Raw genomic sequence first — 27244 nt, 5'->3', positions numbered from 1 at the left:
CACTAGCTTTGAGTGTTTACTTTGGTTCACTGACCCTCATAAAAAAACTGGGCCTGAAAATGTCCCTCAAATGTCACTGTTGAAATATCTGAAGGAGTAAGATGAATACTCTGGAGTTTTGAGGTCTTCAATTCGATCCTCAGGATCTGCTGTGAATTTTGATATCCAGCACCCACAGTGAAGTGACCCCACCCTGAACGACATAGAGACATAGACGCTGGAGCTGGAGCTGGGGTTGTGATGGAAACCCATTATTTAGCTTCAACATGAGGGTGGATACGTTTTTTTAACTGTATATATTGTAATGTAGAATTTTAATATTTTGTACAGGGCACTCAAACATAACTGAGACACAACTGTGGAAAAGTTTTTGCATTGCAGGGCTCCTGTACAACATTTAATTTCCCATTCATTCACATATATAGCTCCATCTCCCATTTAATCATGTTTGACCTCTTATTGCACCTCTCTTTAGTGTGTTCAGTCTTTGAAGTGAAATGTGTGTGTGTGTGTGTGTGTGTGTGTGTGTGTGTGTGTGTGTGTGTGTGTGTGTGTGTGTGTGTTGCGGGGGGGGGGTTAGAGAAGGAGCTGCTTGTGGCATCAGGTTTTTGCAGAGCTCAACACTATTTAACTCGGGATCTGTGTGTGTGTGTGTGTGTGTTTTCCATCCCGTTCATTGTGCCCCACCCTGTCTTCTGTGCGTAAAACCTCCCACGTACATCATCACACACCACGTTTCTTCCAGCAGCGGGACGCGCGGAGGATAACCGCTCACCTCACGGACAGTTGGGGAACAGAGATGGGAGTGGAGCGACGGCTTCTCTGGCTATGACACGGACACACCGGGCGGGAAGGATGGCTCTAACCAGCCGGGAGATGTTGTGCTTGATCGGAACCTGCCTCTGGCTGCCGCTGTTGGCTGAGGTACGTACTGTTTTATGATGATGATGATGATGGGGTTGATTTTGCAATTTGGCCTGATTTTTTTTTTTTTTTCCTGCTTTTCTTTTTTCTGGACAGTCACGCTGCTGCATTTGACCAAAAACCTTTATTCGATCGATAATTTACTGATAATTAGATTGACAAGCCTGTACCAGAATTCAGGGCAATGCAACCAAGCTTTGAGTACCGGCTCATATACAGTAGGATATGTTTTCACGCTTTACAATAAATCCACAGCCAAAGTCTGTCATTCGGCGTAGCTGAAAACACATTTAATGGATATGTTGCTGTATTGTAAATGCACTGTATTTTAAACCCCCTCACGAGCAACTCTGCAGTCAATGCAACCCTCTTAAATTGTCTTGCGGCGCGAGCCCTTTATCCAGGATGCCTTTCCAACAAAGCAGGTGCAGGTCGGTGCAATGAAACGGCATCAAACACCTCCAGCCGGAATCATTATTCAGTCATTATCCACTTTAAAGCGGACACCGTACACTCTCATACGGACGTTCACACACACACACACACACACACACACACACACACACACACACACACACACACATTCATGCATGGTATCAATCAATCACCCCCCCACCCCCACCGCCCCATCTTTCCCCCTCGGCGGGATATCATGAGAGGAACCCATCGGAGGCTCCTCTGCCCCCGCGGAGTTGTGGGAATGAACCCTGCTCGGGCTGTTGGAGCTTGTCACAGCAATTCAGTCAACTCAGACATGTTGAGAGTGAAAACTGGTGAAGCAGGTGTTGTTGTCAGGTGTGAGTCAGAACATGCCGAGTCTCAGCTGGAGGTCAGGTTCAGTTATTTATAAGACAAAATTGGTTAATGGTTCTTATTTCTTATGCTGACTCTGAATGTTGGATTTGCAACGAGCTGAGTATCAATTAATGATACAACAATCAATTAATCAGTTTACTCATTTTTTTCACTCGTTTTTTCTCTCTTCTCCTTTACTACTCTGTGTGTTGTGTTAATGCACAGCATATATATGAGCCATGTAGCCTGTGTAGTCATTAGTGGAGAGCAGTGATATACAGGATTTAATTAGACCCACTAACACTGGGAGCAGCCTCCATGTAGCACAAATAGCACAAGGTAGATTAGTTTCAGCTTTTTTTCCTTTTCATTTCAACTTCATTAGACAAATCCTTTCTCTGGGAGGATCCTGAACGCAGCAGCACCTTATTTTGTCGGCATCATCTAAACAAAATGTCAAAGATGTAGGCCTGCACAGGTAAACAGGAAGGAACCAGACTCCGTAACCTATAAAATAGGCTATGTTTTACCCTGCATCACATCCAATATTACTTAGTTTTCTGAGATTAGGTTTAAGTGTCCTGAGTGGAGCCATGGCAAGGCTCAAACATGTTCATTTGTAGCCATATTCTGATTGGTTGGTTGGTTTGTAGTTGTATTTTGTTTGGTTGAATCTTAGCCATATTCAAATTGGTTGGTTTGTAGCCGTTTTCTGATTGGCTGATTTGTAGCTCTATTCTGATTGGTTGATTTGCAGCACTATTCTGATTGTTTGATTTGTAGCTCCATTTATCTACTTAGTGGTGCAAGTGGTCACCATGTAACCAAGCTTTCAGCACCACTTGTTTCTCAAGGACATATGAATGAAATTGTGTAATGATGGACAGCTGGAAACGTCAACTAAAAGCACTTGTCACAAATTGTGCTGTTACACAGAAAGAAACATTGTCATTTCCCAAAACATAACCAGCGACAACCAGTCAGGATAACACAATTTTTATTATTTAGGACTAAAAGCTCAGTTTGAAAACATCACCTTGGAGAATCTTCCATCCCACAGTAATGTCTTTTCACCAAGAGCAGAAATGGACTGTCTGTAGCTGTGTTTGCAGTGGATGCAGGTGTTAGAGCATCATAACTGATTAGCGCTGTAATCGAGCTGTGTGATTGATATGAATGGAGATATCAGCCCCCATGTTCACTACCACAGGTCACCTGTTCCTGCATTAATAACATTAGGATGAGCAGTGCCTTCTGGGAGGTGTTTGTATGTTGGTTTCATATGTCTGTGTGTGTGTGTGTGTGTGTGTGTGTGTGTGTGTGTGTGTGTTGGAGAGAAACAACCATAGAGCAGAACTCACCCGTGTCAAGGTGAAATGTGTTGTATTTCACTGCCCTCACTACAGTTATTCCACAGTGGTGGCTGAGGGTGTGTGTGTGTGTGTGTGTGTGTGTGTGTGTGCGTGTGTGCGTGCGTGTGTGTGTGTGTGTGAGAGAGAGAGAGAGAAAGAGAGAGCGGGAGAGAGTACATGGGTGTGTGTATTATATACTCGTGTGTGTCCTCTTCTTTCAGGTGCCCTGCTGTGTAGAGGTGTGACCTGATTTCTGAAACTGAAACAAACACTCCTCTGTCAGATATCATCTGATGCTGTCAAGTGCTATTGGTGTGTCTGTGTGTGACGTGTGTGTGTGTGTTTACACTGTACACTATGTACCTGGGTACTTTATACTTGTAATATTTCTTTCCTTCGGTTGGTGATCCCTGCCATCAGTGAATAATACAGTTGTACCTCTTAATCGCTCTGACTTTCCTTTGTTCTCTGGTGTCTGGCTTTGACCGGAGTGACTGTATTTCATATTCAAAAATATGTAGAAACCACTCAGAGAGCAAACACCTTAACAAGGCTGCACAGTATTTTAATAGACAATGCTCGCGCCCGCACATGCATAACCTAAATAAATATTTGGGCTTTGTGCAAAGATGAGTCAGATTCATCTTTTACATGTCCATTTAAAATACCTTCCTCTGTGCTGAGAGCCTTCAGATTTGTCAGATCACTCTGAGTTAGTATGTGCTTGTGTTATTCCACATTTGGTTGCACGTACACATTGCCTTCATGGAGACAAACAACAGCAGTAATATTTTTTTCAAAAACTCTGTTTATCTGATAGAGAGCTCTTACAGCTGTACAAACACTGACCGTTGACTCCTGACAGGAGCAAAAGCAGAAGTAGTGGGAAATTGTTATAATACTGCAAAACCTTCTTAGAGATGTACACTTCCTTTCACCTTTTAACACTGGCTATAGAGAGGTTTCAATACCATTTTTTAATTCCCAATAACAATTCAGATTCTCGAACTTGTGCATTGGCCAATACCAAGTGCTGGTCTGATACCATTGGTGGGACTTTTCAGTTTAATGTATTGCCAAATTGCTGACATTTTGCTAATGGCTAATGTTGCACTATTAACCGAAAATAAAATCTTTGTAGCTCTAAAACTGCAGCTTACACAGGAAGTTGTGCCGTGCAACCACTGGCATCTACTGTTCTAGAGCTAAACAAGAGATAAACTGAAGTTTTATCCGGGTATGAAACTAATAAATTACATGGTATCGGATGGCTGCATAGACGTCCGTACTCGCAGATATCCGATACCGTATAAGAGGCGTTTCCTATGCTAGCTACAATTTTTTGGATAAAATATTTTTGCCCATCAATCTGCACTCAATAACCCACAATGCCAAATCAAAAATATGTTTTTAGAAATTTTTGCAAATCAAATGATTAAAAATCAAAAACTGAAGTATCTCATTTACAAAGGTAGCCATTCCACCATTTTCTTGGTTGCATGCTTGAGGTCAAAAGGTGAACCAATGAACCGAAACCTTTCTGTATTTGGCTGCATTCATCATTCCCTCTATTATGTCCAGTCGACATGTCCCTGCAACCGAGGACCGTCCCATAGCGTGAAGCTGCCACAACCATTCTTTATGAGCAGTGCTTGGTCTTCACCAGACATAATGTTTGGAGTTCTGCCCAGAGAGCTCAGTTTTTGTCTCATCAGACCAGAGAATCATTTTCCTCATGCTCTCAGATCCCTTTAAAGGCCGTTTGGTGAACTCCGAGCACGCCAACATAAGCCTTTTAGTAAGTCTAGCCACTCACCACAAAGGCCCGGTTGATGGGAGTGCTGCTGAGATGATTCATCCTTCCAGCAGGTTCTCCGTCTCTGCAGCGGACTTCTGGAGCTCTATTAATATGAGCTTTTGAGTTCTTGGACACCTTCCTGGACCATGGCTCTTCTTGCCAGCTAACTCAGTTTAATACATTAAAAAAAAAAAAAAAAAAAATCTAAGAACATGTGTTCACTTTGTCAAATATGGCATTTTTATTCATTTGAAAAATAAATGTGCAAAACATGAAAGGGACTGAATACTTTCTGAAGCCACTGTAATGTCACATTGATGTTACATGGGATGGATTGTAGAGATGAACACTGCAGCCGTATGAACCGTGATATTAAACTGAAGAACAGTGGTTCGACCTCTTGGCTGAGGAACCAAAACGAATTAACTCGGTCGGTGGCAAAAAATCTTTGAACCGAAATGACCGAAATGCCTCGAATCAGTAAAGTGATTAGTCATTTCCACTTCTAACAAATGGCTTAATGTTGGTGCTTTCTGCATCAATAACTGATTATTTTATCGTGGGCCTTGGTCTATATATCCACCAAAACATCAGTGAAATCTGCTGAGGCGTTCTAACTAATTAACAGACAAATAGACCAGAAAACAAAACCTCCTTGGCAGTACAAATAATCTCTTAATATCTTAATATTGGTTATTTTCATGCAACATATCTAACTCTGCATCTTTCTCTTCCCGTCTGCAGGTAGTGGCTGAGGACAGTTACTTAAACGAGGTGCAGAACTCAGGTAGGTGGGAGGTGATACTCTGAACACAGCACTCTCATCCCTTTCTCCATCTGTCCTTTCCTCCTACACCATCTCTTCCCTCCAGTTTAACCCTCATTCTGACTCACATACACATGAAACCCCCTCTGCTGCCGCCCTGCTCCCACACTCAGCTTTACCTCTCCTCTTCCTTCCGGCCTGCACCCCCTCTGCTTTTCATTTTCCACTTCTTTCTTTCTTCACATCCCTGAGAGGAGTGAAGGCCACGATGATGATATTGGTGGTGGGGGGTGGGGTGAGGAGCTCCTCCTTCTCGGTGTCATTACCAGTGCTGAAATATCTGTGCTTTTGAAGCCACGTACACACTGACGGACAAGTTCAAATTATGTGCTGTTACAAACACACCTCTCATCTATCAGCAAAACCGCTTCTATTATCATCTCAAGACACTTTTTAAATGGTTGTGCACATTGATGTCATGGATGTATTTTCAACTCAGCAAACGTTGCACAGATATTGTGCGTTTCCTCCTTTGCTGCATAAAATTTTATCAAAATCAGGTTAAATGGTGCAAAACAGAATTTCCCCATTTTCCATATGTGTAACGATGTGTGTGTTTTGTGTAGTAGATGCCGCTGCCACCCCCACACCCCCACCCCCCCTCCAATACAGCAAACCTCCGAGTGTGAACCGTGTCAAATACCCATTGTGGCTGGGAAATGGATTATGGGAGCAGGGAGACTGAGCGTTCCCATGGCGATGGGCAGGGTACCGTTGTCGTGGCGATGAGGAGGGTGTTAGCAGCAGTGAGTGTTTTGTGTGTGTGTGTGTGTGTCTGAGCGCTGCGGGTGTTGAGATGAATTAAAGAGCTTGAATGAGATACACAGGATGGAGATGTGGGAGCAAGAAGTGAATTTTAAAGGAAGAGGAAGAAAGGGGAATTTAATGATGAATTTCAGACATGTGGAGTTGAAATTCAACTAAAAACCAAAAATGAAATGTTTGTTTTAAGATGTCCATCTTTCACCAATGACGGAAATGAGGGTTAAGACAGAAATACACTGAAAATGTTGCCTGCTTTAGTTACGTAATACTTTTTTACTTATTTAAAATTTCATCAAGCTGACATAAAAGTTTTATTACAATTACAGAGCATATACAGCTTAAAACATAATTTAATTTATTAATTTAGCTTATCATTACCAACAACAACTGCATTTACTGCAAGAAGTACATAATGTCATCAAAAAAAAAAAATGAACACAAGAACATGGCATGATTTAAATAACGTGGATATATTAGTGTAGTGTATGAATTAGGAAAACAACATCAGCAAACAGACTGGTAGATATTTGCCTCAATATTACTTCATATTGAACATACCTGCATAGGTATAAATAGTGTTTTTTTTAATATAATAGCCTAGATATGAATGTCTGTGTCTGTAAAGAAAGCTCGAGGGCTCATAGATGCAGGTTTTGTTTCATACCTCCTTCATTGTTGTACCTTCACTACTCATCTGAACTGACTCAACTCATATAGAAATATATGAGTGGGTTTTATTCATGGTGAATTAACTTTCAATGTTAATTATTTATTTTCCCACATTTCTCCCACACTTTTCTCAGCAGACATGTTCACTTTTCATGGCAGTAAAAGCCACGGTGTAGATAATAATGAAATTAACCACAAGTCTTATCTAGTCAAGTGTCCCAGTAAACCGTGACAGTGTGACAGTGAGGCAGCATTAACAAAACCATCTCCCTGACACTGAAGCATCTAAATGGAACTGAGCCATACTTTATTTTATTACTCACAACTGTGTTTTTCTAAAAAATGTCTTCGATGAAAAACCCTCGACCTTCATAGACTTAAACTGACATCACCTGTGTCATCACGATAAGTACCTAGTGAGTGCAGGAGCTCCAAACACTGTCTGAGGACATTGTAGAAAAAAACCCCACATTATTCTGTATTTCTGTGGCCAGTAAAGTTTGAGGCTTATATTTTATTTTTAGTACGTAAATGAATTGTTTCTGCTGTTTGCTCCCTGTATATAATAAAGCAATATTGTTTGATCAAATCAACATCTTGAAGTCAACATCCTGCCATCATAAGACAACAGTAGCTGGTTAGCTGAAACAATCAGTTAACCAATCAAAATAAATGAACAATATTTACATATAATAAGTAATAATAGTTTGTAACGATTGATTAATTGCGTCAACCTTTTTAAGCATCTAGTGGGTCCAGGAATCCAACAATAATTAAATAAAACACAGGCACCTACAAGAACACATTTTTTCACAAAGCATTATTATAGAAAAGCTTAAGGTTGTGAGAAATATTGTTTCACTGTATATAAACACATACAGCAGAAAAATATAGGATCTAAGCCGCACAAATGGCAGCTGAAGATGGTTCTTCTCCGTCAATGCTTTGAATATTTTATCATTATGAAAAACTGCCTCATCAAAAAGTTTTCATTTAATTTAAGGTGCTTTTGAAATCAATCTCATCAGCTGCATTTTAGTAATTAACCCACAAACCACTGCGTCTCTGAAGCCTCCGTTCACTCTATACGACTGACGGGAACAATAACCATTGGATCCAAGTTTGAACCATATTCATTATCGCAAGGATTTAAATAAGGGTAAAGCTCCTCAGTGAAGACAAAGTCAGTAAATGAGAAAATAAGTGTGGCGGTTTGTACATCGTAGAACGATATCTCACCTCCGTTATAATCCACAAACACTCCGACCCTCTCCACTTTCCCAAAGTGTATGAACACACCTGGAGAACTGAAGGTTTCAAACTTGTCCTCCAGAAACCAGATGGCCCAGAGTCGAGAGGAAGGACTCCGAACAAGCGCCCCCCTCCTCTGGACCGAAGCCGTGGCCACGCCCACACACCATTCAGTCTTTTGACCCACAAACACCTCAAAGTAAAACTTGCGTGACGAGAAGCCTCTCTGTCCCAGCACTGCGAGGTGTTCAGTGAACATGTTTGGGTTCAGGTTCTGGAGTCCCCACAAACCTGAGCCCATGCTGTATCTCACCTGCTTCCTATCATCAGATATAATGAGCAGAGGGTGAGCTGTATCAGGATCCAGCAAAATGTTCACCTCATACTGGCGAACGTACCTCAGCGTGGCGTCTTCAGACGCAGAGAATGAATTTATTTCTGTGTTCATGTTGTTCAGTAACATTCGCAGCTGAGACACAGAGCTGACCAAACATTTCTGTATGTGCTGTATCTCCACGTGTCTGTCAAAGCTGAATGAGGACAAGTCCATGATGGGTGGTAGTTGGGATGCGTTTGGGAAGTTCTGGAGGAAACGGAGCTGGTCTTCAGTCTGTTTGAGCTCCCTCAGCTTCACCGCTGTCCTCTGAAGCTCAGTGAGCTCCTGCTCCACACTGCTAATAAAACCATCCGCTCGTTCTTCTGCAGCTTTTTGCTTCTTCTCCATCACTTCTACGAGCTCCCTCTGGCTCTTCTGAATCTCAGACACCAGTGCTGTTAAGTCCTGCACGCTATAAGCTATAACATCCTTGGTTTCTGTCTTGCTTTGTTTTACTGACTCCGTCATGGCTTGCACCTTCTGTTGCCTTTCCTGGATCATCTGCTGCACTTTTGCCTCTGTGTCTCCCAGCAGATCTCTCATCTCTTTGTATGCTCGAGGCACAGGAACAACATCATGGTTCACGTGCTGCGAACTGGCGCAGACGTCACACAGCAAAACTTTGTCCTTTCTGCAAAACAACGCATGGAGGTGGTTGTGCTCCCTGCAGAGCCTGTCCTCCAGGTCCTCCAGAGGATTGACCAGTTTGTGTCTCTTCAGTCCGGCAGCTCTGTGATGAGGCTCTAGATGAACGTTGCAGTAAGAAGTCAGACACTCCACACAGGATTTGACGGCCTCTTGCTGGATGTCAGTACAAATATCACACAACACTGCACCACCAGTGTTAGCCTTCAGTTGGTCTGGGCTCCAGATGTGAGCATCTGTCGCCTGAAGCAACATGAACTGTGATGCAAGCTCTGAAATGAAAGTGTTGACCTTGAGATTGGGTCTCCGCTCAAATTTTTCCTTACAAACCGGGCACTGGCAGATTGGTTCGTTGTCCCAGTACGACGTGAGACAGGATATACAGAAGTTGTGTCCACATGGAGTGGAAACTGGTCGAGTGAACGTCTCCAGGCAGATTGGACAGAGAAACTGATCCTCAGATAAAAGAGTGACGTTGGAGGCCATTTCTAAAACAAACAAACAAACAAACATCACTTAATTAATTGGTCGATCAACAGAAAATTAATCGGCAGCAATTTTGATAACTGACTAATGTTTAAGTCATTTTTTGAGCGAAAATGGCAAAAAATTCACTGGCTCAACTTTCTCTTCTGACAAAGTAAATATCTTTGGGTTTAGAAACCATGATGAGAATCTTTCACTACTTACCAATAATTTATGACCAAATGATTGATAATTAATCAAAAATATAATCATCAGATTAACCAATAATAAAAGTCATTTTTAGTTTTATTTCATACCGCAAAACATTTGCAAAGCCAATTTCTTTTGAAAACAATGCTTTCCTTGTTGCGCTGTTGTGAAACAACACCAACACCACATCTACTGGTGTGCGTTCTTGTACGAGGTACAAACAAAAGAGGGATCCATTCATCAAAATAAATTACTCCTAAGCACTGCTAGCACCTTTAAAGTCATATTAAAATGGAAGTTAGAGCATCTTGACTTCAGTAATGATGTATTTCTGAGTGAAACAGAATACCTGGGCTTGGTATTTAGAGCGATGTTAATTAGATAGTTAACATGTGATTGGTTCATATAAAATGATATGTAGCTGCAGAAGACTGCCTCGCACACCTGAAATCTAAACACACACCTCCTACCATGATGTTGCTCTGCTAACTACTATGACGAACTGTAATGTGCATCTGTATAAGATAGTTAGGGTTGGTTAGTTGTTTCAAATCAAATTTGACTGGATGAATTCATGTATATGTATATATACAAATGGATAACTGAACAACTGAGACAAAAACACAGGTTTAATTAGAATTTGGAGAATGTATTTTTCATTTCATTGGTGTGAAAGCTCCAGAAAATGTAATAAATGGACTTTGTTGTCAGCTGTTTCCACGGTCAAGTTTGAAATTTGAATCTCAACGTTTCAGCCAACCTGAACAGAAAGTAAAGTGCATTTAGACAGTTTGAACATCTGCAGTTACATAACAACTGATCAAACTGTTGCCGTCTGGTGACGATCATGTGATATGAAAGCTCAATAAATGGAGCTTCTGGTCAGATTATTTTGTGAACTAGACGGCACATTCAAAACTGTGCTTGACTCAGCAGCAGCGGCATTGCACAACAAAGAGGCTGAAATTAGCAGAGAGTGGGATGAAACTACAATTTACACGTTACAATGAACATTTGACATACAAATGACTACTTACGTGTGGTGGCGTAGGTTTGTAAAGCTGAAAGAAAAACAAGAGAGCACTCGGCCGTTTTCTAAAGAAAGAACTTCACTTTCAGTTTCTTCCTGTGTCATGTTTCTTAAAGGGACAGACACCCTTTTTGTCGCTGTAGCCAGAAGCTTATTTCTTATAGGTTTGGATACTAGTGAGGGTTGTTTTTGGGTCCAATGCCTGAGTGTGTAGTGTATTATTTATTGTTTGAGGATAGATCTGTTTTAGTTCAGTACATTTCTGCCTGATTGATTTCCTCTTTCTCAGATTCTCCAGTGCTTTCACTTCTTCCCCCTGCTGCTCTTTCTCTTATCTCCCTCCAAATTGCACTCAGAGTGTGTGTGTGTGTGTGTGTGTGTGTGTGTGTGTGTTTCTGCATCTGTTGTAGTGCTTCTTTCTTGGTCGCTATGCAGCAAAGTCTGTGAGTATGTGTTTGTGTGTTAGTGTGCGAGTTGGGCATAAGTGTTGCACTGTGTAGATAATGCTCCAGGACGGCCAAGCTGTGTGTGTCGAAGAGATAAGACTGTTGCTGGTTATTGAAGCACCTCCACCATTAATCATAGTTTAGTCGCTGCTTGGTCTCAAAAGCCCTTAAAGCTTCAGTGTGGAAAGTCCTGAAATTCTTAAGAGAAAGTATAAAACACAACACGGCAGTAATACTCCATTTGGGGATTTCCATGTTTTCGGATTGATGGTTGCCTGAAAGGCGAGGGGTGGTGACAACTCTGCTGCCATTATGAATGATGAAATAACATTAATTATAATTTATTTAATAAAGTCCTGTTGATTTATTCAATACTGAGCACTCTGCGGCTCCATACAGAGTAACTCTGAAGCTGTCAGATGAATATAAAAAAAAATTTCCCTCTGAAATGTATGCTAGTGGAGGAAAGTCTCCCAAGTGGATTTATTATATTTTTTATATGTCACTATAATATCAGAAAAACTACACATGTGTAAAGCCACAGACAGGCATGTGCAGCTGTGTGATATGTAACGTGTGAAAATTTGAGAGTTTTCTAAATATATATTCAACTGCATTTTAAGTGTGATCAATTTACATGATATTGGTACATTTAGACTTTTCACATGACACAGGCATGTGTGCTTTAAGGACAATTCACATGTGAATTAAATGTGAACACGTAGCTTTCAAGACACTAAACAACAGTCCACAGACACGCCAGCGGCTCTGTGAGGCTGTGCTTGGGCTCAGTGGTGCTTTGAGCTCAAAGCTAACAGCAGCAAACAAGGACACAGAGGTACTTTAGCTTATCTTCCACGCTCCTTCTATACCTCTTATCTAAACAAACTACTCATAGGTCACTTTGATATATCACTTCTTCACTCTTTTACAGTTGCTTTACACCTCCGAGCGTGTTACTCTTTCTGGTGATGTTATGTGTGCCGCTCTGTTCCTTATGCTCTGCAGTGTGATCCCTGTTCATTAATGTGTGATCTAAGTTTTCTACAGGCTACAGTGTGTAAGCTATTCTGCTTTGTGGCCTAATTTTGCAACACTTTGATGTCAGCAGTTTCCCTCTCAGTCTGCCTAAGCTTCACTCACACATTCCTCCTTCTCAGAGAAGATTACTGCGAGTATCTGGTCACCTCCAGGTTAAATAAGGCCGATTTTAAGGTTATGGGAATTTCTCCAGTCCAACATGGCTCAGCGTGGGTGAGTGCATTAGGCAGGATCCTACTGTGGCGGTGGACAGCATATGAAAATCATCCATGTAAGCTTTTATGTTCAGATAAAATATAGACACGGGGTTAATGTGATTTCAATAAAGAGCAATTCCACTCCTCCTTCTGCTATCAGACTTTCCTCATTTCACTTCCTTTCATCCACATTGTCCTCTCTGACCCAAATCCTTCTCCTCCTCCTCCTTTCATACAAAACATCTTATTCTCGCATCCTCCTTAACATTTCCTTACTCCCTCCCCTCCCTCTCTCCTTCTGTCTCTGTGCAGTGCCTCTGTCCTGCTCTGAGGGATTCACAGAATTGGGATACTACAACGGCACCGTGTCCCAGACGGACTCTGGCGCCCCCTGTCTGAAATGGACCGACTTTCCAGACTATGTCATGCAGTACCCGGGCCGAGGGCTGGGCGACCACAGCTACTGCAGGAACCCGGACCGAGAGTCCAACCCCTGGTGTTTCTTCAGACAAAACTCTGGAGCCATTGGATGGGCCTACTGCGACTGCCACCAGGGTGCGACCACAGATTACCAGTATATGACTGATCTAGGACCATTTGTAAAAATCGTAAACTTTATATTCATAGAGTTATAAAGCGCTATAAAGGTTTAGAATAAAACACACGAGGAGGAACAGGAGACACTATTAAACAGTAAAATCATGCTTCCTTATTCTATTACAAACCAATTTAATTTCTATCAGCCATTTCCAATATTGGGCTGATTAGTGATGACAGCATAGCACGGGATGAAACTGGGGCTGCAGCTAATGATTATTGTCATTATCAAATAATCTGTTGATTTTTTATTTTTCAATCAATTGTGCAAAGTAAATCTGAGGTGTCATGAGATGAATAAAGGAGACAAAATAGAAAATACAGGATGTTTCTGCTCTACAAAATGATGTTGTATTATGTTGTAACTCTTAATATTTGCATTGTTTTTGTGAGATACTGATTGTTTTTATTTCTTCTGGCTTCCAAAATGAATTCAAATGAAACATTATAAGAAAGGAAACTTGTTCTTTTGTTCAGATGCCCACAACTGACAGGGACGCAAATAAACACTGGCCCTTTTTAATGGGACGTAGGAACCACTTTTAGTCTATAAAATATCAGATAAAACAAAGTTTCCCAGGGTTCAAGATGGTTTCAAATTGATTGCAATGATCCAGTGAACTTTTGGTTGATAGAATAAAAACTGCACTAATGACATGGATCAAATAAAGTAATGTAATGTGTAATAATGTATAGAGCAGTTTAGTCTTTTTTGGATCGTTGCTTCTGTTTTCTGGTCTGCAAACTCAAACAAAATAGAGCTAAATGAGGAGTGAATATTGCTCTTAAATCAATGTAAGCATCAAAAGGACACAACAATGTTTTTTGTTTTTTTTTACAATTTGTCACAGCCTCTAAAAAGAATATCGTAGAAACACGAGCATAACATTTGAGATTGTATGTTTGTGTGACTGTTGTGTACATGGCGAGGCAATATGACCATTACCGCTGTATATTTGTGTTTCCTGAGCATTAAACCTCCTCATCTCTCTCTGTTTTTTTTAGGTGCTGCTCGTCTCGTTGGCAGCTCGTCCTCCGGCAGCGGGCGGGTTGAGGTCTACCTGAACGGCCAGTGGGGGGCGGTGTGTGACCCCCACTGGACAGACAGAGACGCCAGTGTGATCTGCAGGCAGCTGGGCCTGGGGTAGGAGGAGACAAAACTCAAGTTTGATCTGTAGTGGAGGAAGTACTTGGATGCTTTTAAGTAAAAGTACTAATACCACACTGTAAAAATACTCCCTAACAAATAAAATACATGCATTGAAAATATTTTCATTAGATTATTATTACTTGAATGCGTAAGCAGCATTTTACTCCTTTACCTGGTCAAAGCAGAGCTATTTCTCTACTACTTTACATAGGGCTGCAACTAATGTTTATTTTTTATTATTGATTAATCTACTGATTAGCTTCATGATTCATCAATTCTTTATTTGGTTTGTAAAAATTCAGAAAACAGTGATAATAAATGTCTGTCACAAATTATCCAGAATCCACAGTCACACCTTCACAAAGTTTGTCCAACCAATAGTTCAATCCTCAAAATTATTAACAACAAACTGAAGCAGTAAATTCTCACATTTGCTGAAATGTTTGACGTTTTAGGATGAAAAATTACTTGAATGATTACCAAAATAGTTGACAATTAATTTTCTGTTGATCAACTGATTATTGATGATTTTCTGTTCTGACAGGGACATTGGCACAGCGTTGCAGCACTCGCAGTTCGGCTCGGGCTCCGGCCTCTTTCACTACGAGCGTCTGGGTTGCCGCGGTGATGAGAACACCCTGAGTAAGTGCCGGAGCAGGACGTTCGTCACCGGCGACTGTAGCCATGGAAACGAGGCCGCAGTGGTGTGTGCGCCGCCAGAAGGTCAGTATGACTTTTACAGCGTCATGGCAACCAGACCTGAATATTTCCCCGCACACACCTGAGAGAGACAGAAACACTTTTATTATAATACTTGTTGTTCTTAAATTGTTTGTTTGCCTGTTATAGAAACTATAGTAATATTTTATGCAGCCGTAATTTTGCAGTAATTTACTTAATGTCAAGCTGATAAAGGAAATTTAATTTGAAATAAAAACAAATTTGAGGGAGACGGACCATCTGAGTCACACAGGAGGATGCTGCCGGATTTCAGGTGTGTTTCTACATCCCCTCTGCTTTGTAGGCAGCGGCCCTCCGCTGCGTTTGGTCGGAGGCGAGGAAGACTTTGAAGGTCGAGTGGAGGTGTTTCACGCTGGAAGGTGGGGCTCTGTCTGCGATGACCAATGGGACGACAGAGACGCCGAAGTGGTGTGCAGACAGCTCGGTTTTGGGTATGCTGAGCTTTTTCACACCTTCACACTACGCCAAGTTAACATATGTGATGACATTCTGTCCCCGTGTCCTCCATACTGGCACTTAACTACAGGGTTAACATGTTAACTCAAACAACATTAATCTAAATACGGCAAAGTTACCAGGACGATGTAGGATGTCTTCTTCTTTCCTGTTCTTCTGCTTAGGGATAGTGAAGATTACTAAGTCAGCTGGTGCAGACTTGCTGTCGGAGGGTTTTAATTTCCGCTTTCTGGTTTGGGATGACCCTCAGGGTGTGTGTTAACACAGACTAAGTGAAAAGGAGATGAGGAGGAAGCTACTTTGGGTCATTTTGAATAATATAAATGGGACACGTCCTTGCAGTTGTGGTATATTCACTATAAATTAGATAAACAGGAGCTGACACTCTCTTTAAAAGCCCAATAACAAAGTTATAACAGTTATTTTGTTTCTGAAGCTCTTGAGTGAGTAAACCATTAGTGAGCTGGAACATTTGACTTTGAGGTGGAGCACACGGGTGTCGTTTGGTTGATTTGGTAAAAAAAACAAAAAGAAATCTCAGGGAAAACACCGTCTGAATCTGTGCAGACGCACAGAGTGTGCACCCCTGCAGGGAAGGTTTAACTTCCCACATGACTCTGAGTGATGAAGTTGTAGCTGTGAAGAGAGAGAAATCCTTCCATGTTCAACACGAGGTTGTATTTCATCTCTTCAAACAGCGGGGGGACACCTCGCCATCTGCGTCTGTGCCTCTAAATAATAGATGTCTTGATGCTGATGCACAGGTTCTCACACAGCTGCACACAGGCACCGAGGTGTTTTGACACTTGAAGACAAAATGAACCAAAAATGATTTGTTTTTCCCACCGGGAAAGTTTTTTTTTTTCCTGCAACAGATATGTGTGTCAAACATTTAAACACTTTTCATGTTCTCAACAATCAAAACAACCCCCCTTCCCACAGGGAATGTGAAATAAATTCTCCAACAAAATGATTTTTAACATCAACCATCCATCTGCTCACAGATTTCTATGTTACATGAGTGACAACACAGATGACAAAATAGTCTTTTCATCTCTCCTCTGTTGATTTCTGAGGCCATTTTCTACTTTAAAAGCCACATTTAAATAATTATGATAATAATAATGAAGAAAATGAAGGTGTTGAGGGAGTTCAGCATCCAGTAGTCCAGAGCCATTCATTATATTCTATTCTTCACTGCTTTTAACAAACCTTCTGCATATTATTTTCAGCCTAAACATGAGTGTCACCTGCACACACACAGGATCAGGAATACATGGAAACACACAAACACAACAAATGTTGCATTTTGGTATCAATAAATCATCACCACATGAATGCAACAGCGTCTTTGTAAGAGCTATTTATTATTTATTTGGATGAATTGTTTTTTTTTAGACATATGCTTTATTTAGAAAGTATTTTATGTTGCTATTTTTTGTTTTGTTTTGTAAGAACTGGACGGCACTACATGTATCTCAGGTTTATATGGAGTAGGTGTAGAACTCAGTAGGTGTGTGTGTGTGTGTGTTGCAGGGGTGTGGCGAAGGCCTGGTCCTGGGCTCACTTCGGTCAGGGTTCAGGCCCGATTCTGCTGGATGCTGTGAAGTGCACAGGAAACGAGCTCTTCCTGGATCAGTGTCCCCATGGCGACTGGGAGCAGCACAACTGTGACCACATGGAAGATGCTGGAGTCTCCTGCAGCCCTTATACAGGTACGTGTACTGTACACGCACACACACAGGCTACTGTACACAGCGGTAGGCTTATAAAGCTGCTATTTATAGCGCCTGAACATCAATAAATCATTACCACATGAAGCAGCAACATCCTCTGTGTGACAAGTGGAAACAGGACTAATGGCAGCAACATATCTACTGGCATGAAACAGCAGCTACAATTTAACTAACTAATCTAAGATTAATAATTAATCTGGAAAAGAAATATTAGGGTTAATGTTAATGGCAAATGAAGCATCTCGTAAAATGTAATCTTGCCTTGTGGTCGCACTTTCAAGTCAAGTGTATCTACCTTTAATCACATTTACGGTCCCGGAGGACTTAATAATGACCCCTCACTATGAAATGTTTCAGATGGCGTGGTGCGTCTGGTGGGAGGAGACAGTCCCTGGGAGGGTCGAGTCGAGGTTTTCCACAATGGTGACTGGGGAACGGTGTGTGACGACCACTGGAGCCAGCAGCATGCAGAGGTGGTCTGCAGACAGCTGGGCTACAGGTATGAATACATAACCAGCAAACCAATCAAAATAAGAAGTAGTAGTTTCATGACTCCTGGTCAGTGTTAACAAAACTCAACACTTCCTGATGTTTTTTCACATTAAAAGCCTACCTATAAAAGACGGTGGCTGGAGGACTCATTGTGTTTCATTCAAGGTAGATGAATGTTGTTTTGGGGTAAAATGTGGCATGACTCTTTTTGTGCTGATGTAATTAGTGCTGTGGCATTATACTGAATTTATTAAGACAAAAGGTAAACACGGGGGACATTTTGTGTTTGGATTAACTGGGGAACAGAGGGAAATTAGAAATAAAGGCCTATCACATCTTGTTAAAACACAACCACACAGGCAGATTAGCTGAACCGCTGAGTGTTAAACTCTGAGTAAATATACTTAAAGATTAACTTGACAACCCTGGAACATTTTGTCTTTACTGACCTGCACAGGTTTAACTTCTCACCTTGCTGCAGTGATGTAAACATGTACTCCAGGACCCTGTGGCATCACTGCTGGGTGTGGTTATACTGTAGGTGCAACAAAGCAGCTGAAACCCTCCACTGTGTGTGTGCATTCATACACATACACTGAGTAAATGCAAATAATAGTAAAAACTCTTTAAATTATCAATAATTTGGTTCTGTTACTCCAACTTAATGATTTTATAATTATTTATTTTCTTTTGTATTTGTTTAATTAAAAACAAACTCGAATATACAATTTTACTGCTTGACTGTTCACTTAACTCATATAAGTTTTTATAATGAAGTCATTCTGCGGTACATTACATATTTTTAGTTGGAGTAATTTCACATCATTATATTGGACTTTTGCAGTGACAAGTTTTATCCCTGTTACTCCAGCTGTTATTATTTCATTATCATTTGCTAATGTCTAAGTGTAGACATGTATCGGTGAACTTGCTCAGTCCTGCAGCTTAATTTTGTTTTTCTACCTTCTGTTATGTCGAACATTTGGGACTAAAAGACAAAGTCTGGATGTTTTTTCTCTTGTTGCTCTGATTAAAGTCTGTAGCCTGTTTATTTCCCCTGAGTAGCTGCGATATATTGAACATTAAGAATTCAGAGTTGCAGGGAAAAATACAATAACAACAACATCAGCCTCATTTTTTAATATTCTGGAGTCTGAACAACTAATATTCCACTTGTAGTTTTGCGCAATGGACAACTTGGATAACTTTTCTCCAAAAGCTCCATGATGTGAAACTCAGACAAGAGTGGACATTAACCTCCTCTCCACCCTCAGGGGTCACGCTGAGGTCGTTTCAGATGGGACGTTCGGCGAGGGTGTCGGTCTGATCCTCCTGGACGATGTCAACTGCGAGGGATCTGAGACTTCCCTGCTGGACTGTCCACACGGGATCTGGGGGCGGACCGACTGCTCCCACAGCGAGGATGTCGGGGTTCGCTGCAGGGGCCGATCCAGCCACGAGACAAACGAGGTGCCGGTTATCGCACCTTCCACAGGTGAGAGATGAAACCTGGCTCGAGCTACAAATTACTTTTGTTTTATTTTTACCTTTATCTCTTCAGGATCATTTCGCTGAGATGCTCTTAACGCTCTGATCAACATTCAGTTAGCGCATTCACACCTCGAAGCTGCCGAGCGCAACCGCAGCTTTTAGTGTAGCAGTTGTAGCAGATTTGTTTTCCCCAAACTGTCGCTCTCTTCCCCAACCGACACTGCTTCCCCCAGTGTGTGTGGATCAAAATAATCATCAGGCCAAGCTAACAATCATGTGAATCAAAGCTGCAAAGAGAAATAAGATGACAGAGTTCATGTCTGAGAATTTAATCACAAAATATTTGATTCATAATTTTTAGAATTTCTACAGAATCCAGTTTTAGCACAACGATCAGGACTATATGGTCGACACTTGAGTCTCCTGTATGTCAGCCGAGAACAGACCAGACCGCTGTGCAACATTTTGAGGGTTTTTGTTCACTGGTAAGCGATTACAGTGAGAACAGAGGAAGGCAGGAAGAAACCAGGCCATCATTGCACTGCACTACAGAAGTTTGGTGACTGTGCAACTGCAATTAATTTTGTACCAAAAGGCAAAGCTGTCCCTGCAGAGTGCTGGTCTAATGCCAGACTGTGAGCTGTTCACTCCTCTTTCACTCACAGAAATAATATCTATCTACACATCTATACATCTATCTATAAATCTATCCATCCATTCGTCAATGAACAAATGAAACTAGTTCTGTATCGCTACCTCATTGTGAAAACAGCGGTGTGTGTGTGTGTGTGTGTGTGTGTGTGTGTGTGTGTGTGTGTGTGTGTGTGTGTGTGTGTGTGTGTCCGTATGTCCATCCATAGTTTAAATGCCACATGTTGACAGCAGAGAGAACAGAGCGTTGTTTACTGTCTCAGTGCTCCAGAGGTCCTGTGCCTCCTGTCGACACACACGGTCCATTAGAATGAGAATAGAGGCTGAGTAAAGACACACCAGGCTGGAGATGACATTTAACACTGTCAGTGGACATGAAACTCGCTCTCGGTACGTGGAGACTGGAGTATGTAGATGCACAGACATGAATATCAATGAGAGTTTTGTGTGTTTTTTTTCTGTCAGGTCCCCTGGTGCGCCTTGTGGGTGGCAGCAGCAGGAAGGAGGGTCGAGTCGAGGTGTATCTCCATGGTGACTGGGGGAGTATTTGTGACTCAGGCTGGAACAACCTGAACGCAGCTGTTGTGTGCAGACAGCTTGGACACAGGTTAATGTTAATGTTAATGTTAATGTTAATGTTAATGAAAGAAAAAGAGTCTGATGAAGAAAAAAAAAATAAGGCATAAAAATTCACATCCTCTCACAAACGCCTTCGTCTTTCCAGTGGGGGAGCGGTAGCAGCCGGAGGGTTCGGTCAGGGGAAAGGGCCCATCCACCTGGACCAGGTGAGGTGCACGGGGAAGGAGGAGTTCCTGGGAGAGTGTCCCTCTCTGGGTCAGAGCGTCCAGGGCTGCAGGCGCAGGGAAGATGCAGGGGTGAGGTGCGACGTCACGCCGCAGGAGTCAACGGTGCAGGTCAAGCCTCAAGAGCTGAGCTGTGGGCTGAGGAAGCTGGTGGAGGAGGAGAGCAAGAGGAGGAACCAAGGAGAGGAAAACATGCTCAGGTGAGATTCAGAATTTGGACAGAATGTGGTCGTACAATATGTCCAGATCTGTGGCTTTGTCCTGGTGACTAATCGGTGGCAAGTGTAAATATTGAACACACGATACAAAATTACAATAAAACTGACTGCAACAAAAAGACTGCAGTGAGTTATGGTATATTTTAATCAAGTGTATTTATTGCATGTGAAATAAATGACACCTCACCCCCCACCCACTGTGCATTATTTATCTACATTGTGGCCTCCTATTTTCCATTAAGTACAATGCAAACAGCCATTAGTCTCATGACTCAATATACAACCTGACCACAGACTTTCTGAGTCAACTGGCTGTGTAAGAATTTGATGAACTAGCTTTATTTAGGAATATGCACCATAGAGGTTTTAAAACTGGACAGAGTCCTCCATTAAACAGGGTCACAAGATTAGGTAACAATACAAGAGTCACCTTAGTTGTTATAGTACTTTGGTGGTAAAAAAACAAAAACAAAAAAAAAATGCAATTAAGGGAACTGCCAGTGTTACTCACCGAAATGAATATTGTGAATTGTGTGACTGATGTTGAATGCATTAAAACATTTGCAAAGCCAGTTTTTATCAGATTTATACACATTATAATTTTAAAGCTGCATCATTTGCATCCAATATTTGGTCCATGGTTTCGTGACTAGTCGTGTTACTGTCGATCGGTGGAATAAAGTGAGACCAAAGTGTGATACATGCAAAACAGGAACCCGCTCGCAAAAACATTGCTCCATAGTGTTATTAGTGGTCAAAAACTCCACTCTGTACTTTTCATTAATCTGACATAAAGTAGCACAAAGTTAACCGGGGGCATTTTGGGCCCCTGTGGGTCTGATGCCCCGGGGCAGTCTTTGAGTGGGTGGGAATTCAGCTTTGAACCGTTCCTTGTGAACAACCTTCAGAAACTCAAATGTAGAATAAGGAAATAATTTCGATTGTGATCTTTTCCCGCTCTCTGTCAGGACCACATGGCCATGGCAAGTGTCAGTGTGGCTTCAGTCCCAAGGAAAAGATGGCGGTCCTCTCTGCAGCGGCACTCTGATCAGCCCCTGCTGGGCCCTGACCTCAGCGCACTGTGTCAGCAGGTAAATCTGACACTGAACCATTAATCAGTTCCTACACTGGAGACGTCTTCAGTGGGTCCACTGAACGCTAACAACTATAAATCCACCTTAAATTCATTCTCTCTCTCTCTCTCTCTCTCTCTCTCTCTCTCTCTCTCTCTCTCTCTATCTCTCTATCTATCTCTCCCTCTCCCTCTCTCTCTCTCTCTCTCTCTCTCTCTCTCTCTCTCTCTCTCTCTCTCTCTCTCTCTCTCTCTCTCTTCTCCAGGTTCGGCCACGATCCTTCCATGTACGTGGTGCGTGTCGGGGCGTCGGAGCAGACTCTCACCCCGGAGCAGGTGGTGGTTCACAGGAAGTTTAAGGGGGAGAGCGGAGGTCATGATTTGGCTTTGTTGAAGCTGCCCAGCACCAAGGGTCACTGTCTGACCTTTGACCCTAACACTAACGCGGCGTGCGTTCCTGCTGCAGACACAGCATCGGGGGGAATTGTGCCATCTTCTTGTGTTGTCATGGTTACCACTGGCTGGACAGGACCAGGTATGTGTTTTTTTTCCCTCTCTAGAGTATATCTCTTTTTTATATCAACATCAGAACGAATCAAGAAATATGTTTTAGATACAACACCAGTGCAGCGCAGTAAAGAGGATTAGAAGACTGAAGCCTCAAGTCAGTATTTTTAAATGTTTGTATCTATTAAATCACGTGTGTTAGCAACTGAGCGGACAGCTTGTTTTGCCACCGATTTCAACAGATTCACTTTAAAAATAAATACATAGATATAAATAATAAATAAATAATAATAAATAATAAATGTAAGTTTGAACTTGTGTTAGGTTTGAGCTGCTTCAATCATGACAACCATGAGAAATTAAAATTAATATACGAATAACCTGTTATTGTTGCCAACTGACATCAGAGGTTAACTGACTCTGTTAAGGGAATAAAACAGAGAAAAGCAGCAGATCTTCACATGTGAGAAGTTGGAACTAATGAATGTTTGCCATCTTAAGCCATGCTAGTGTTAATGCCCTGGGGATGTTAATGTTGGGCTGTCGGTCCACCATTTTGGTTCAGACTGTAATATCTCAGCAGGTGGACGTTCATGTTCCTCAGAGAATCAATCTAATGACTTTGGTGATTGTCTGACTTTTCATCTAGAGCCATCACTATTTTTTCTTTTTGGCATTTTACGCTTTTATTACAGACAGGCAGTAGAGAGATGAGTGGAAACAAGGGAGAGACTTGGCCAGACTTGGGGACCAAGTTCATTGCAGTTCATACTGGGTCTCTAAGCCCCTGAACCACAGGGGTGCCCCCGTTTTTCCACTTTTAGTGAAATATCTTGATAGTTATTGGATGGACTGCCATGAAATCTGGTCCAGACATTCGTAGGTGCTCAGAGGAATAATCTACTGACTCTGATGAGCCCCTGATCTTTCCTTTAGCGCCACCATGTGGTTTTGAGTGAAATGTCTCAACAACTATTGGATCAACAGCCATGAAATTTGATTCATGTTCCCATCAGAATGAACTGTAATTACTTTGAATATATATTTATGACCAAATATATAACACCTACCTAATGACTTTCCCATCAGCCTCAGGTGTTTAGAAAATGGATTAGAAAATGTTAGCATGGTAACATGCCAAAGTAAGATGGTGAAGATGGTGAACATTATACCCGTCATCATGTTAGCATTGACACAGTAAGTCTGCGAGCATGCTGCTGTAAATGACTTATACGATTAATTGATAGTCAGAATTATACATTTTATGTTGATTAATTAATCAACAAATTGTTTCAACCCTTCTGTAATGTCACCTCTTTAGTCATCTTCTCCACCCTCTCTCCTAGACTCAGTTCTTGCATCCTGGGTCCCTTTGATGTCATCATGGCAATGTAAGAAGCGCTATGGCGACAGCTTCTCCAGCCACGGCACACTGTGTGCCGGCAGCCCTCCAGACACCAGTCTCCTCCATGGCGACAGTTGTCAGGGAAACGCTGGTGGCGGGCTGGTGTGTCAGAAGGAGACGGGTCGATGGGTCCTCACTGGAGTCGTTGCCGGGAGTTACAGCTGCTCTGACCCCTCCTCTCCTGCGCTCTACACTCGAGTCAGCCGCTTCAGGAGCTGGATCGACGAGGTCATCAACGTGCAAGTGCGTCCAGAGGAACCGCATACGCACACACAGACACAAGAAGATCTGACACACAACGATCTAACGCACACACACAGCGAGGGCAAAGATAAATACTTCCACACGCACGGCAAGCTCAAACACACGCACGACCAACCACAGACAAATGAAATCAGTGAGATTAAACTGAAACACACACACACTCATCACTCACACACCGATCAGCACGTTAACACACACACTAAGAGCCCACAAACCCACCGTGTAGGGGAATCAGACACAAACACACAAATTCTGGTCTGATCGAGGCCGTGCCATTGGCTTACCATCTGTGCCATGTGACCGCCTGAGGAGGAGGAGGACAAAACTTAACTTTGACAGCAAAAGAAAAGAAAGATGCTCTTAGCTTAAGTCAGTAAAAACCGGCAGTCTCTGTGCTCATTTCAAATCTGAACTCAGTGTTGTGAATCCCAAGTGTTTGCGGTTGCTAAGCATCAGATGAGCAGTGTGGGCAGACCCTCCCATCACTGCCAGGATGTGAGCGTGTGTGGGTGATTTGTGGTGCTGTACATGTGAGTTGCAGTCCGTTAAGAGCCAGAACAATGACTGACGGGTCGGCGATGTTTAAGGTTGAGCCCCGGCAGATTTATCAGCGTGCCGATGAGGGCCTTTCACTGATACTGAAAATCCAAAAAATCAGCATGGCATGTATTTTAATGACAATAGCGTTAGCATCAAAACATTCGGGGGGACATTTCTAAGACGGTCACACAAGAATCTATGCTAAAATTCACCTATTAATGTGTCTGCTGTGTGAGCTGTTAGAACAAGCTAGTATAAAGGCTGACTGCGTATCATCCCTGTCCCTCTGAGATTATTAGTGTAGATAAACCCCAAACTGCTGCAGCAGGTGAGGCAGGTTTGGACAAAAATTCAGATGTGGGTGATGTTGCTTTTTCAAACAGGGCTCCTCTCTTCAGGCTGTTGTCTTATACCTTTACTGGTGAAAGTGCTGTTGTTCGTTCAGACCCATGACTAAGCTATTTACCTTGGGACCACATCAGTGATTCAGCATGTTTTGCCTTCTTACCAGTGATGTAAAATTTACCCTGCTGCTGACTGTTCTGAAAGCCGTGCTGTCGTTTCCAGAGCAAACGTTGGACAAAAGAGAAGCTCAAAGCCTGTAATGACGTCAAATACACACATGGGAATTTAATGCACAAATGTCGTTTCCAAGTCCCAATTATGTTTCACAAAAGCTGAGGGTGAATCAATACAGAGAGCAATTGAGAAATCAAAATAATGGAGACACATATCAGAGGTAAAAAAAAAAAAAAAAAAGGGAAGGAAATGCTGCACAAATACTGAGAGAGCTTCCACGACTGCATCAGTCCGTGTTCAAAAAGCTCCTCAAACTCACTGTGTAGGATTGCTTTTAATGTTTAACTGCTACCTAGTACGCTCTTATTATGTTCTTTGTTTTATAGTTTTTCTTATGTATTATCCTCTGTGGGAACCATCTTTGGGAATCTCGAAAAGTTTTCTCCAAATAAAGAATTATTATTATTAGTACCTACTACCTTCAAACGCATCAGGAAACTATAACGTCATGGCAACCACTTCCTGATACGGCAGCCATTGTTAAGGGTTTATACATTGTAAATAATGACTTTATTTGTGGTTAGTAAATAGTTCAAGTGTATGACAAGAACAACTTTTGTGTTGTCATTTATAATTACAGTTTTTGGTTTTTGGCCACCCTTCACCTCAGACTTGTGTCGTAAATGCAGCAATCCTCTCAAAACTACTTCCTACTTCCCAGGTAGCTTTTTGGATACCTCTGATATTAATGCAATATGGGAAATCAATCCACAGACTTGAAACTTGTGGAATCCATCACAAGAAACGTTAAATCTTCAGTTATTTTTGTCGGTTTCATTATTGTCGAGAGCTAATGCAGTGCAGATCAATTACACTGCATTACCTCACAACAATAACGGACCTTTTAAAAATAATCGCGCAGGTTTTAAAGGTCCGTTCATTGATTTCTATTCCAAAAGGAAAACAAAAAAAACTGCTGCCTGGAAAACTGAAACACTACAATATGGTTTTGTCAGCAGTTACATCAAGTGTACACAGTTTGTTGTGTTTGTAGTTAAGGAGGTAAAACATGCAAAAAAAAAAAACCCACAAAACTGGTGTGGTCCTTCAAAATTGTACAGGACAATTCTCTCCTTTCAAAGCCATTGGAAGCTGACTGTCGGGTCACAAAATATCTTTTTGTACTGATTCCAGCAGATGGCGCTAGATAGCTAAATGAGTAGGCAGATAGACGGGTAGATAGCTACTACTCCAGAGTTTAGATAGTGTGTGTACTGCATTCATTCTTGACTGAATTAGGTAGCTGAACTGTTGAAGTTTAATGTTGTCTGTTCTCTTGTTCGCTGAGCAGATGTGTGATCCAACCACAAGATGGCGACATTGCTCTATTTTCACAGGGCCACCGGCCGTTGGATAATGTGGCCCTGATGGTTCTTTTTTATACTCTTGCTATTAAGTGTACGGACTTGACTTGTGCTTTGATGTACTGTGAACCACTGTGTCGTGAAGCATCTTGTAACCTGCGACTACTGTTTCTCCAACATGGACCTGTCCGATGCCTGTTGTTATGATCCTGTACATAAACTCAAGCCTATCACTTACTCCTTCCTTCCCGAGACTTTGATGTTTTACCATGCAGATCCTGTAGGTTAATGTAAATACTGTATGTCTATGGCTGGACGGTGAGGGAGCAGAGTAAAGTGTTTCAGATGTAGGCCTACTTTACCTGTGTTAAACCCATCGTCTGTTCCTCAGTGTAATGTGCTGAATCATGGTTGAGTATTAAAACATATACCTGGTGAGAAAACGTCA

General features: G+C 41.9%; 2 protein-coding genes across 2 annotated transcripts; one reads left to right on the top strand and one right to left on the bottom strand.

The window, feature by feature from the left end:
- Positions 1-621: 621 nt before the first annotated feature.
- On the top strand, positions 622-27244 carry LOC111673532 (neurotrypsin-like). Its single transcript, XM_023431317.2, has 14 exons — positions 622-924; positions 5614-5656; positions 13103-13345; positions 14393-14531; positions 15082-15260; positions 15562-15709; positions 17271-17449; positions 17828-17969; positions 19237-19457; positions 20570-20711; positions 20829-21107; positions 22094-22216; positions 22464-22732; positions 24051-27244. Exons 1-14 carry the CDS (start codon positions 829-831, stop codon positions 24632-24634), a joined length of 2787 nt encoding a protein of 928 aa, XP_023287085.1. The 5' UTR covers positions 622-828; the 3' UTR covers positions 24635-27244.
- Positions 6714-11218, bottom strand: LOC111673533 (nuclear factor 7, ovary-like). Its single transcript, XM_023431318.2, has 2 exons — positions 11114-11218; positions 6714-9889 (listed from the first exon to the last, which is right to left on the bottom strand). Exon 2 carries the CDS (start codon positions 9885-9887, stop codon positions 8208-8210), a length of 1680 nt encoding a protein of 559 aa, XP_023287086.1. The 5' UTR covers positions 9888-9889; positions 11114-11218; the 3' UTR covers positions 6714-8207.

This window comes from Seriola lalandi, unplaced genomic scaffold (assembly GCF_002814215.2).
Source record: "Seriola lalandi dorsalis isolate HSWRI2012SDOR001 ecotype SW California unplaced genomic scaffold, Sedor1 jcf7180002054920, whole genome shotgun sequence".
NCBI classification, from domain to species: Eukaryota; Metazoa; Chordata; class Actinopteri; order Carangiformes; family Carangidae; genus Seriola; species Seriola lalandi.
The sequence above is the reverse complement of the archived record's forward strand: the minus strand, read 5'-3'. Positions and strand labels throughout refer to the sequence as shown.

Excerpts from the sequence above, each read along its gene's own strand:
- LOC111673532 (XM_023431317.2), top strand. The coding sequence starts at position 829 with ATGACACGGACACACCGGGCGGGAAGGATGGCTCTAACCAGCCGGGAG. Across the intron at positions 5,657-13,102 it reads AAACGAGGTGCAGAACTCAG|TGCCTCTGTCCTGCTCTGAG; the intron begins GTAGGTGGGAGG and ends GTCTCTGTGCAG. Across the intron at positions 15,710-17,270 it reads TGCAGACAGCTCGGTTTTGG|GGGTGTGGCGAAGGCCTGGT; the intron begins GTATGCTGAGCT and ends TGTGTGTTGCAG.
- LOC111673533 (XM_023431318.2), bottom strand. The coding sequence starts at position 9,887 with ATGGCCTCCAACGTCACTCTTTTATCTGAGGATCAGTTTCTCTGTCCA.